The sequence below is a fragment of the Carlito syrichta genome, unplaced genomic scaffold (genome assembly GCF_000164805.1).
Source record: "Carlito syrichta isolate Samal-C Ts95f unplaced genomic scaffold, Tarsius_syrichta-2.0.1 Scaffold314111, whole genome shotgun sequence".
Taxonomy (NCBI): domain Eukaryota; kingdom Metazoa; phylum Chordata; class Mammalia; order Primates; family Tarsiidae; genus Carlito; species Carlito syrichta.
In genome coordinates, this window is record NW_007258207.1 from 1,059,891 (window position 1) to 1,073,327 (window position 13,437).

Here is a 13,437-nt window from a genome sequence, read left to right on the forward strand (position 1 = left end):
AAAATGGGTGGACTATAAGTCTAGAAATTTATGTGGGGATATAGGGGATACCTTTAGTAGAACGGGAGTGGAAGCAGGCATAATGACTCATGTAATGGGCTATATCCTTAGATCTGTGGGAAAAAAATATTGTCTCTTGGATTTGGCTTTCAGTACTTTTTGCCCTTCAATTAATATTAGGATGTGGCTTGAGAAAAGAGACTAAGGGGAGAATTATATTTTCCTTTATTTTAGACTATAGAGGTAAAAAGATTACCTGTAGCTGATTAGACCTAAGGGTACAAAGAAGAGTTTTGAAACAAAAGTCTTCTTATTAATAAACAGCAAGCATTTTCCTGTTCTATCCTTCCTGTGTATTTTTCTCAAAAACTGTGTTAAAGAACTGGTTGATGGATCAGAGTCCTGGATACCTGTCTTACATGCCATTCATTAAATGTAAGCATGACCTAGTCCTCTGATTTACCTGAAAAACCACTGCCATCCTACCACAATGTGTAGTCAAAGGGCTGCACATGTATTCCTCGAACTGCACCTCGTCTCTGTCCTCCCTCCTCTCCTGTTTGTTAATTATCATGATTTCTTGCTGACTTCTTGTGTAACTGTGCTGTCACTGAGTAGGAGACTTTCGACAGTTGAGATCAGGATGCACAAGCAGAAAAGAGTCCTATTTATTCATTCTATGAATACTTAAGTACTTTCCGTATGCCAAGTTCTGTGTCGTATACTTAGATTTATGTAAAATGTAAGCCAATTCGAGGCCTTTGTGAGTTTATAATGCTTTCTTAAAAATTGTAATGTTTTATTACAGTATTTGAAAACAACAGCTTAAAATTGTCATAAAGAACTTCACTTTTAGGATGTGCACAGTGACTCCCTCTTGTAATTCCTGTGGTTTGGGAAGCCAGGGTAGGAGGATCACTTGAGTCCAGGAATTCGAGACAAGCTTGGGCAACATAGCAAGACCTCATCTCTACAAAAAAATTAGCCAGGTGTCATGTGCCTGTAGTCCTGGCTACTTTGAAGGCAGGAATATTGCTTGAATACAGGAGTTCAAGGCCACAGTGAGCTACAGTTGTGTTGTGTCAATGCACTTCAGTCTGGGTGACAGAGTAATAAGACCCTGTATCAAAAATAAAGAACTTCACTTTTAAATGAAGCTCAGCTATATCAGTATTTTTAAAATTAGCATCTGCAAGTAATTATTGAGCTTGTGTTTGTTTGAAATGATAGTTGTGTTTATTTAACTCATACATTTACAGATTGTCTCAGCTGCTGCCAAGAATGGTACGTCATTGAACAAAAACAAAGAAGATGAAGACATAGCTAAAGGTAAATGATCAGCACATGTAGTTAGTATTGCTTAAAATGTCCTTGCCAGAATATTTTTTTGAAATAAAAATGGTAATAAAACTGGAGTATGCTTTTAATTCTACCTCAAATGCGAAAACTGGTAGGGTCCAAAAAGTAAACAAAACAAACAACATGTTATGAGATTAATTTAACTTACTGTCTTTTTCAGTAATACACATTTAATGTCTTACCTTTAGAGAGATTACATTTCACCTTTTCTTTAATGCCAGAGTTATGAGTCAAGCACAGAAATATGTTCATGGCTTATCCTATATGGAAAGCCACCCATATTATAATGTCACAATCTGTTTGCTATAAAAATAATTGCTGTATATGACAAACTGTGATAATAAGGAATGAGCAAAAACTTTACTTTAAAAAAAAGTCATGTTTTTCTGCCCTGTCCCCCTGCAAGGTAATTGTGTAGCATTTAATTGGATAAATAAAATATTCATTTATTCTTGTTAAATATTACATTGTTATCTATTATTTAAACTTTGAAAAAATAAAATTCTAACTATCTTTTTTTGCGTTTTAATTTTTGATACTAGCTATTGAATTATCATTGCAAGAGCAGAAGCAGCAACACACAGAAACAAAATCTTTATATCCATCTGCAGAAATCCTGTTAAATAATAAAGTTGCACGTAAAGTAAGAGCTCTATATGATTTTGAAGCTGTTGAGGACAACGAACTCACCTTTAAACATGGTGAAATTATTATTGTTTTGGATGACAGGTATGTTCTAAATCTTTATGGACTATTCAGAAGTTTTAAAGTATAATATCCTTAATTTAGAATTTAGAATAATCAGTTCTTTAAATATTAGTGTATTTAAATCACAGTAGAGCCTTTTCATACCTTAATTATTTTTTCTAAAATAAAAGTTAGGTGAGATAATGTGAATTTCTTACTCTTGTTAAATTTAATAGTATTTCATATATCTTAGAGGAGAAATGTATTAAATAATAGTGTTAGTTACCACAATTGGGGAACACATAAATATTCATCTGAATATCCTTTTCTTGGCAGTTGTGTTTACTAAAAGTAATGACAGATAAACTTTAGGAAGAAATATAGCTATATTACCTTGATCAAAGCAACCAAAAGCTATGCTTGGTCCTCCCGAGTCTTAATCTACTATACTGTATTCTCCTTACAATTCTCTATTTTTAGGTTGTCATAACACTTAGGTCTATCTATATTGAGCCTAATTCTATTCTGTACTTTTAGTTTTAGTAGAAATTCATTTAGCAAGAGTGAGATCTGATAGTTTGTTGCTGTGAACAGAAATTGCAAATATTCTGTTGTGGCCTTATATAGATATTGTAGTTCACTGTCCTACTGCAAGTATAGGGTGACAATACCTTGCTGTACCATGTGTTTTTCACTGATGTTTCTTTAAAGCAAAAATGTATTAAATAACTTACTATCCATTGGTATCCATTGTAAATAATTTAGCAAGTTCACACTAGTAAATTTTTAAATAAAGGATAGATATGTAATGGTTTTACTTTGCTGTGGTAAATATTTATTGAGAAAATGTTATGTAATAGGCCAGGCATGGTGGCTCACACTTGTAATCCTAGCGCTTTGGGAGGCCAAGGTGAGCATCATTTGGGGCCAGGAGTTCGAGACCAGCCTAGGTGGCATAGCAAGACTCCATTTTTACAAAAAATTAAAAAATTAGCTGGGTGTAGTGGGTCATACTTGTAGTCCTAGCTACACAGAAAGCCAAAGTAGTAAAGTCCCTCGAGCCTGGGATTTGAGACTGCAGTGAGCTATGAAATAGCACTGCACTCCAAGCCTGGACAACAGAGCGAGATCTATCTCTTTAAAAAAAAAAAAAAAGGAAATGTTACATAATAGACTCTCTTCATAATAAAAATGAATGAGGACACAGTTGTGTTTAGAATAAAGTAAGGAAGTTAAAATTACTGACAATTGTGTAGAAGGCAGATTGTGGTAAATGCCAGAAAGGAGGTACTATCGGGCAGAGGAGAGCAGTTGCATGTTTGGCACAAGCATCTGGAAAAGAAGGCATATCCTTGGGCTCCATTTCAGGTGAACCTTGATTGATTTTGATAAGGCACAAAAAATTTCGCAAGATATTGAGGATAGAAAAAGGAAGATCTCTTAGGCAATCAAGGTAGTACTGTGTTCACTTACAAAATAATGTTTTTTTCTTAAAAAATTTTTTTTGGAAGTAATCATTTGGCATGGACCTCATGATTCCTGATGGAGAGTAAACAGAAATGCAGATGGTCCTCAGCTTATGATGGGCTTATGTCCTGATAAACCCACTGTAAATTGAAAATACATTTTATACAACTAACCTGCCGAACCTCATAGCTTAGCCTAGCCTCTCTTAAACATGCTCAGGGCACTTACATTAGCCTACAGTTGAGAAAAATCATGTGACACAAAGCCTATTTCATAATAGATATTGAATATCTCATGTAACTTATTTAATACTGTACTGAAAGTCAAAAAACAGAGTGGTTTATGAGTACTTGAGGGACAGTTTCTACTGAATATATATTGCGTATTTATCATCATAAGTCCAAACCACTGTTGAGTTGGGGACTGTCTGTAAAGGTAGAGAGATAGTGTGGGTTTTGAACACTGACAGTTGGAAATGTCAGGCTAATAAGTGTTTTTTAAAAAGGTGGAATAGTTGCAAAAGAACTTAGGTTTACACTTTTAGTACTCTTATACAACTATAAAATTAAAGGCATTTATAAATAGAAACAAAGCAACAAAATGAGTAGTTTTTGCTCTAAGAGTCAAATTTGGAGCATTACTTTTATATAACAAAATTTTCCAAAATAAATAGCTGTACACAAGCTATATATAGTACTGATTAATAGCACAGGTACTTTAGCAGGTCTGTAACTACCCTATGCTGTGTGGTAACTCAATTCTTGCCTGACTTTTTCTGTTATGACTGCTATGAATCCTTCATATAGTATATCATGATGTCATTTGGCATTTTTGTGGCCTTATATACATATTGTAGTTCACTATCCTACAGCAAGTAAAGGATGACAATACCTTGCTGTACCATGTCTTTTTCACTGATGTCTCTTTAAAGCAAAAATGTATTAAATAGCTTAGATTCATAAACCAACTTTTAGTTAAGACTTATCACTGAAAAAAATAACTTTTTTCTTTGTAGTTGCTAAGATATTTCAACATGAATATGATGGAATATATAGGTCAATTTCTTTCATTTTGATAATAAGCACTTAATCATAGTTACGATAGACATGCTTAGCAGCACAGTGGGGGTGAAATGTTGTCATTCTATGTGATTGGTAATCACTGGCCAGATTTTAAATACAAGAGCAAACTTGGTTGCTGAAGTTAAATGGCAATCTTAGGTTAAAAGGAAGTCATTCAGGTGATACAGAAAATGACTGTATTCATTATTGTTATATTTTTGTGGAATTGAAAACATAAAATTAAAATTACACCACAGAACTTAAATTCCCTGAAAATATATCATTCTTGGATCTCAGTTTAAGTACCATTGAACTGATGGAAAAGGCACACATTTCTTGTTAAAAGAGTATACCCAAAAAAAGCCTTTCACTTTTTTCATTTTTAGCTTTACTTGCCACTCCTTGTTTGTTCTCTGTGTACCATTTCGAATAATCAAATGGAATTCTTGCCATTCAAAAAATGCCACGTTCTGGTTAGACCTCTGTAGCATTCATTGTACATTTGGTTCTCTCTGCCTAGAAAGCTCTATCAAAGGAGGCAAAAGCATTTAGAAGTGAAAATGAAGGAAGGTTTGCAAGAGTCAAGTCTTTAGAAGAGTTGGCTTCCCATATTCAAAAATGAAACAGATATTTTAAGGAAAAGACCCTCACAAGATTACCAGGTTTTCCAGGTTTACTGTTGGTATGTTCATGGTTGAAATAGCATTTTTCTAACGATTGTTATATCCATAAAAGACGTCACTTACCTTCAGCCATTGTCATTGCAAAAATCAGCAGATGAGTAGGTTCCATTAAGTCAGTAGCTTAAAGGCTCAAGTTTTCACTTATTTTGAGACCTAAAGCTAGATAGAATAATCTTGTTTTAAATCTCAGAGTGCAGAGTTTTTATTTGTGCTTTATTATTGTCTTGCTTATCTGTAATGGCAGCAGGGCAGAATGTCATTTCCTTCCCCCACTCCCCAACCCCATTATTTTTATTTTCAAGCCTTAATTTCCTTTTCCTCCTGATGAGTACCTACTTAACCTTCAAAACCCATGTCACATTTGACATCTTCTGAGAAGCCTTTAAAATGTTCCCTGCTTTTAGTTCCCAGTAGAGTTAGGAGTTCCCTTTTCTGTTGCTGCTGTAGCTCCCTGAACCTATATAACAGTGTTTGTCGTACTATATTGTAAGGATAGTCATCCCTCAGTATTCACAGGACATTGATTCCAGGATCCCCTGGATACCAAAATCCACAGATTATCAAGACTCTGATGTAAAATGGTATAGTATTTGCGTATATCTTACCCACATCTTACTGTATACTTAAATCATCTCTAAATTACTTATGGTACCTAATACAGTGTAAATGCTATGTAAAGTTATTATACTTTATTTTTTTTTAATGTTTTTATTGTTATATTGTTATTTTTTGTTTATTTTTCCTGAATGCTTTTGATTTGGGATTGGTTGAGTCAGTAATGTAGAACCCACCGTTACGGAGGGCCAGATATCTCTTTGCATATGTTCTTCCTGCTAGGTCAATTGATTTTGAAAGAGGGTTAGCACTTTTCTGGGTGGGAGGAAGGGGATAGTAGAAAACTATTCCAGAAAGTAAAAAAAGGTAACATCTTCTTGGTAGGGGAGACTAGATTTTTTTCTTCTTCCAGAAATTAAGTCTTGCTACATTGCCCAGGCTGGAGTGCAGTGGCTGTTCACATGCATGATCATGGTGCACTACAGCATGGGCTCTGGGTTCAGGTAAGCCTCCTGCCTCAGCCTCCTGGGTAACTGGAATTTTAAGTGTGCATCACCGCACTCAGCTTGTGCTACATTTTAAATTTCTTGAGGACAGAAATGGTATCTTAATTATCTTTGTAACTTCAGTGCTTAGCCTGAAGGAACTATTTTCTCATGGTAGATTTTTATAAATGTTAACTGAATAATCATTTTGTTGAAGGCAAAGTTTATAGTCCCTTACATTTACATCATTTTTTTCACTCAGTTGTGATTTGTTCTTTTTTAATATAAAAACTCTAATTATTAAATAGTTTGTTTAAAATTATAGTGTTGATTACCTTAATTTAGGAATTTAAAGTTGAACAATATTTTGCACCGTCAACATTCTATAGAATCAACTTGTAGTTAGTGGAGAGGACACAGAGTTGGAATAGAGTTAGGAAGGAGTTGTCAATTTGATCGTTTTGCCTACTTTTATGCTTCTTCAAGGAATTTGCAGTAGTGGTTGGAAGGGAAATTATCCTACATTAATAGGACCACTAAGGAAGGCCTCACATATAATTTTTGATAGGTTCAAGTAAAAATCCTTGCATCAGTTTCATAGGTTTGGGTTCTCTGGATTTAGATAAAAATTGCTCTATGGTCAGCTTTTCTTTTTTAAAATGACACGTTCAACTTAAAATATGTGTGTAAGAATGTTTCCTGTCCTATGAAGACATTAACAGATTATGATACCTTAGAACTGTCAGTACATCGATAATTTTTCGACCTTAAGAATTTAGGTAGCCGAGCTCGGTGGCTCAGCCTATAATCCCATACCTTTGGGAAGCTGAGGTGAGTGGATTGCCTGAGCCCGTGGGTTTGAGACCCGCCTGGGCAACAAGACCTCATCTCTACAATAAATCAAAAAATCAACTGGGCATGGTAGCGCGCACCTGTAATTCCGGCTTCTCGGAAGACTGAGGCGGAAGGATCGCCGGAGCCCAGCAGGTCAAGGCTGCGGTGGCCAGGAGCACTTCAGTCTGGGCGACAGAGTGAGACTCCAACTCAAAAAAAAAAAAAAATTTAGGTGATATATATAGCTCTTTCATATCTTTATGGTGCTCATTAAATGAAATGATATTTCAAATTTTTAAAAGTTCATTCATACTTAAGACTCATCCTTAAGAATGCCTGATCAATAGTCAAATTTTTTGAAAGGAAGAGACACAATTATATTTTTATTTCCAGATACTATGATTGTCCATATAGAAAGTTCAGGAGTCCAATGGACAAACTATTCTTCGACCTTAAGAATTTAGGTGATATATAGATCTTTCATATCTCTAGGAAAGATTATTAAATGAAATGATATTTCAAATTTTTAAAAGTTTATTCATACTTAAGGCTCATCCTTAAGAATTCCTGATCAATAAGTCAAATTTTTGGAAAGGAAGAGATGCAATTATTATTATTTCCCGATGCTATAACTGTCCATATAGAAATTTCAGGAGTCCAGTGGACAAACTATTACAACTGGTAAGAGTTCATCAGGGTTGTTGGATAGAAGCGCAGCATACAAAAATCAGTGGTATGCTTTAATCATGACTGTTTAGAAAATGTAATAGAAAAAAAAGTCTCATCAACAAGGGTACTGCACAATGAATATTTGTATACCTGACCCTGAATTGTACCCCACAATTTTTAAAAAATTTAAAAGTTAAAAAAAAAAAAAGTCATTCTCAGTAGTAGCAAAAAATTAAATAAGTGTTATAGAAATAAAGCCTGTATGGAGAAAATTATAAAATTCTATAAAAGAATATATGCATTCATTTATTATGTTTATGTAAATATAAATGGAGAGAGATACCATGTTCATGGTAAAGAAACTTTAATATTTTAAAGATTTTTCCTCATGTTATTGCATAAATTCAGTTCATTTCCAATTAAAATCCCAACAGGACCTTTTTCCCCAGAGAACTTGAAAAACATTAAAAAATTAATGTGGAAATGTGAACTTGTGCAGTAAATGATAAAGAGTTAATATAGAGAGAGTACTTTTCCTGCCAAGTGTCAAGGCACGTTAACAAGCTGTAGTAAATAGATATATGGACTATTACAACAGAATACAGTCCAGAAAAAGGCTCATGAACAGATCGCAGCTTGCTTTCTGAAATAATAGGGTATCATAAATTAGTAGAAAATATGATGGATTATTTAATACATTTTGCTAGGAGGAATGGCTCTTTTTATAATACAAATGCAATTTGATTCAGTTTCATATAGTACAGAAAATTTCATTTCAGATGAATTAAAGACCTAAACATAGAAGGGATATAGAAAAAGAAAACCTAAGACTATGGACAAATAAGTTTATGGGAGAATAGATTTAGGAGTTTAAGGGTACAGAAAGGTAAAAATGTAAGCCATAAAAGAAAAGATTGCTAAATTTGATTACATGGGAACAAAAACACCGTAGAATAAAAGAAACTATAAACATATGATAAAAGACATTGGCAGCCTAGAATAAGGTATTTGCATAATTCAGACAAATGATTGCTATCTCTAGAATATGTGAAGAACTTATACAGATCTATGAAAAAAAAAGCAAGTGACCAAATGGAAAAAGAAAAACGGGTAAAAGATATGAACAAGCAGTTTACAGAAGAGGCAATATGAATAGCCAGCAAATAAAAGTGCATGCTTGGGAAATGCAAATTAATACAGTGAAATATGATTTCTCTTCTGTCTGATAGCAAGTGTTGGTCTGAAAAATTATCACATATGGGGGGAAATTACATTCTCACCTGCTACTAGAGGAAAGAGAAAAGTGAATTTTCATAGCCACTTTAGAGAACATTTGGGCAATATATAGTAAAATGAATATGCTTAAATCCTGTGGTCCAGCAAGTTCATGTCTGAATAAGCCTAGAGAAATTGTTGTGTATGTGCCCTCGAATCTAGGATGATTATTATCTCGATCTTTATAATGGTGAAAGACTGAAAACAACCTAAATGTCCATCTGTACAAGAATGGATAAATAAAGTATGGCATACTTTAAAAGGAGTAAACAAGAGCTCAAAGTATTAACATGTAAAATTTTAAAAGATTCTTAATCTATAAGGTTTAATATCTGTGTCTACTTATCAGTTTCTATATGGAGTTGGCTTTAGATACAAGGGAAACCTCTCCAAAAAAAACTGGAATTATTTTTAGAGAACAGGCCCTTTGCAGTACAGACTTCCCCCCTACTAGGTAGGCATTCTAGGAACCCATCAGCATCAGTGTTTCAGCTAACATTGTTGTAAGAGGTTGTGTTCTGCTTCAGTGAATTTGGGGGGGGGGGGCTCTTCTTTGTGTGTTTGTCCATTTTATTGATGGGTGCTTATGAGCTCACCTGCCCATGCTGCACTGGGTGTTTGGGATTTTTTGACCCAAAATGGCATGACCCCATGCTCCACCCTTCTTGTTCACCTAATCTTGCCCTGAACGACTTTTTGTTTCCCTGATGAAAAAAGTGCTCAAAGGGAAACATTTTGGCAATGTGGAAGAGGTGAAACAAAAAATGGCAGAAGCACTAAACAGCGCCAGCATCGATGAGTTCAAAAACTGTTCTAAGCAGTGGAAAAAGCATCCCAGTGGGTGTATTGCATCAAATGGAGAGTACTTTGAAAGTGAATGAAGTTTAAACATGTAAGAATAAATACAGTTTTTTGTAAATTCCGTTTTTTTGGGTCTCCCCTCATTTATGTGAAAGAATGAAGAACATACTGGCAGGAAAACTATCAGCTTTACTTTGTTGGTATGGTAAAATAGATGTGGGAATAGGACTTTAATAAAGGGGACTTCAGTGTTTTCTGTTTTTGGTTGTTTTTTTTTTAAGCTCAGTATCAAATATGACCAACTGTTAATTTGTTTAAATTTAGATATAGGAAAATAGATGTTTGTTTTATTTGTACTTTTCAATTTTTTAATTAAGTAGAAAATATATAACTGGATGTAAACTGATAGTTTTAAAAGAGGCTACATTTAATTTTTATTTAATTCCTCTTGACGCAAATGTACTAAAATGTGGAGGAACAAATGATATTTTTTGCACTGTACTTTTAGTGATGCCAATTGGTGGAAAGGAGAAAATCACAGAGGAATAGGACTCTTCCCATCCAATTTTGTAACAACTAATTTAAACATAGAGTCTGAGGCAGGTAAGTTAAATCTTAGAGAAGGCTAAATCTGTTTTTTTCACTTGAGTTTTATGACTTAATTTTGAATGTAAAGTAGATTGGCACTTAACTTTTGTTTTAAATCATTTTTAGGTGTCACAGTCTAACCTACTTCTTAACCAAATCCAGGGGTGAATTTGTCTTGTATATATTAATTAATGCCAATAACTATTTCCTCCTATTTTAAATCCTCTGAGAGTTAACATACATAGTTAAATATCAGGCATAAAATAATCTGTGACTATACAGATATTTAGATCAAGCCAAGTATATAGTGTAAGAGGCAGTTTGTTCTGTACTCATCCCTGAACCACAGTTGCAAAGGGGAGGTTTCCTTCTGGGAGGGGGGTTCTGATTGGCCAGGGTTGCCTGTGATTACAGAGGTTAGCAGTACTCCTAAATTTTAGACTTTTTCTCACCTTGATTTGATCTTAGGGAGCTCCAGAAAATAGTAAAATAATATAATTGAGCCACTAAGTTTCCTGGTTCCGATCTTCTGAGCTTCAGTCAGTTCCGCAGGCACAGACAGTTGCCCTCAACCACTGCCAACTGTGCTGAGAAAACATTCTATTGGTTATGTAGGTAGGGAGGTGGGAGGATAAGAACACTAACGATAATAATCAGAAATAAAACAGCTAATGGTTTTTGAGCACTCATTATTTGTCAGGCATTGTGCTAAGTCCTTTGCCCTATTTCATTTAATTCTCACAATTCTGTGAAATAGGTACTTTTGTTGCCCTCTTTTACAGACAAGGGAACTGAGACTGAGGGATTCTGTGTTTAGTGAGTGATAGTGCTAGGATTCTAAAGTCAGCCAGTCTGACCTTAGAATGTACTTATAACTGACTCACTGAGGAGATATATCAATGCTAATCCCTTCCAGTTCTGGGTAAATAACTTAAAATGAAAACAGTATGCATCTAAAATGAAAACAGTATGCATCATGTGTAACTGTATCTTTGTATGTGTAGAATGGTGCATTCAGAAAAATGAAGTTTTATGATTTGGTTACTCACTCACTTGAATAATGAATACTTTGCCACTATTTACACTTTTATTCCTCTAACTCTCTAAGCAGAGAGGAATATTGGAGATACCGTTTTAAAAGTAACTTAATAGTTCAGGCTATAAGATGCTATATACCAATTTCCCTTTGGCATAGACTGGAAAATATTAAAAGAAAAAATATGTTGAGTTTTCAGTTTATCCATGTATTATGCTGACCTCTGTTCTTTAGGGCATAATTAGAGTTAGTCAAATATTTGAATTAAATGGCTATTGGGATTTTTAGATCTTTTGGTTGCATAGGTTTTCATAGTAATTTTATTTTTACCAAAATTTATTTTATTACACTATAGTATATTCTAGCAGTACTCCAGAGAACACTTAAATAGTTTTATGAGCTTGTATATTTATAAATTTTTTTCAACCTTCTCTTGATAAAAGACTCTTTTATTTAGTGTTGTATCTATAGCAAATTTAGGTTAAAATCAAGTCTACTTTTTTGTTCATACAGGAAATATAACTTTTTTTTAATGGAAGGAGAGAATGTTAAAGGAACTCGTGGATATAACTTATTAGCTAAATAGACTCATTCACCCTAGTGGTAACATTCAGTTTTCAGGAAAACACCTGTAATGACAGCTCCCCATTAATATCGTTCACTTGTTTCACTAGAATGTAAGTTCCATGAGGGCAGGGATTCTTTTCTGTTTTATTCACTGGTATATGTATAAATTCCTAGAACAATGCTTGACACATAGTATGTGCTAAGTGAATATTTGCGACATAAGTGAATGAACATATGTAAAAACATTGACTATGAAATGTGATGACTATTTAAAGGATTTCCAGTTTTTTTCATATGGACAATCATAGGCCACTGATAAATTAATGATGAAAATTACCAGAGTAAATGCTGAGGAACTTAAAGTTTACTTTGTTTCTATAGCAGCTGTAGACAAATTGAATGTAATTGATGATGATGTGGAGGAAATTAAGAAATCAGAACCTGAGCCTGTTTATATAGATGAGGTAAGTCCTTCTTTTGTTTAATAGTTAAACAATCAAGACTTTTAAAATATTCGATCTTTGTCAATACTTGGAAAGAGTAATTTTATATTCACTGAAGATAAAACTCTTGAGTTGTTAAAGTGTCCTGTTACTTCTTTAGGATAAGATGGATAGAGCCCTGCAAGCACTCCAGAGTATAGATCCAACAGATTCAAAACCAGACTCCCAAGACCTCTTGGATCTAGAAGGTACTTAGTGAATATTAGAAAGTATTTTAATGTTATTTAATATTTTAGGAGTTTATAGAGTTTTGAGTTTATTCTGCCTTGTATGTGCTTCTAGAAATTAGAAATCCTGGTAGAGAACCAACTAATACAGTAAAATAGTAGAAATATTATTTGGGCAGTATTGTCAAAAACCTGCATATCCTTTTCAAAAAAAAGTCTGTATTTTGTAAGCCCACTAGTGAAATTGGGTGAAGATATTTGCAGTTCACAAAAGGACAGAATTAGAAATAACAGCATATTAAATTGAATCAAAATGTTTAAGAAATTCTTATTTCTGTTTAATTATCATGTATTTTACTTGAAAGCTGAAAATTACATATGATCAGTGTTAACTTTGTAATGTAGTCATTTGATGCATGCTGATGTGTCTTGCAGTCTTTGAAAAGTGTGAAGTAATTAAAGCATGTTCTTAATGCTTTTTAAAAAATCCTTTGAGAAAAAAGTGGATAATTTTATAGAAGAAAAATGAATATAGGATATAGTATTGTGCTCTTTATCAGTGTTCACATTTGGAAATATACAAAATATTTAATTTTGAAATCTCTTGAATGAAAGATATTCATATCTAATCTGTATTTGGTTACATGTTTTATATACTGGGGCTCAAGTTAGTTTTACTTAGCAAATAATAGTTTTGTAG

The 13,437-nt window shown here is 33.7% G+C and overlaps 1 protein-coding gene across 1 annotated transcript in view; it reads left to right on the forward strand.

Annotated features, from left to right (window-relative positions):
* STAM2 (signal transducing adaptor molecule 2) overlaps positions 1 to 13,437 on the forward strand; it is a 44,817-nt gene that overhangs the window by 24,446 nt on the left and 6,934 nt on the right. Inside the window, exons 6-10 of the mRNA XM_008071073.1 lie at positions 1,260 to 1,329; positions 1,902 to 2,088; positions 10,385 to 10,479; positions 12,449 to 12,531; positions 12,671 to 12,758. Of these exons, the coding sequence (XP_008069264.1) occupies positions 1,260 to 1,329; positions 1,902 to 2,088; positions 10,385 to 10,479; positions 12,449 to 12,531; positions 12,671 to 12,758 (523 nt within the window). The remainder of the gene's footprint in view (positions 1 to 1,259; positions 1,330 to 1,901; positions 2,089 to 10,384; positions 10,480 to 12,448; positions 12,532 to 12,670; positions 12,759 to 13,437) is intronic.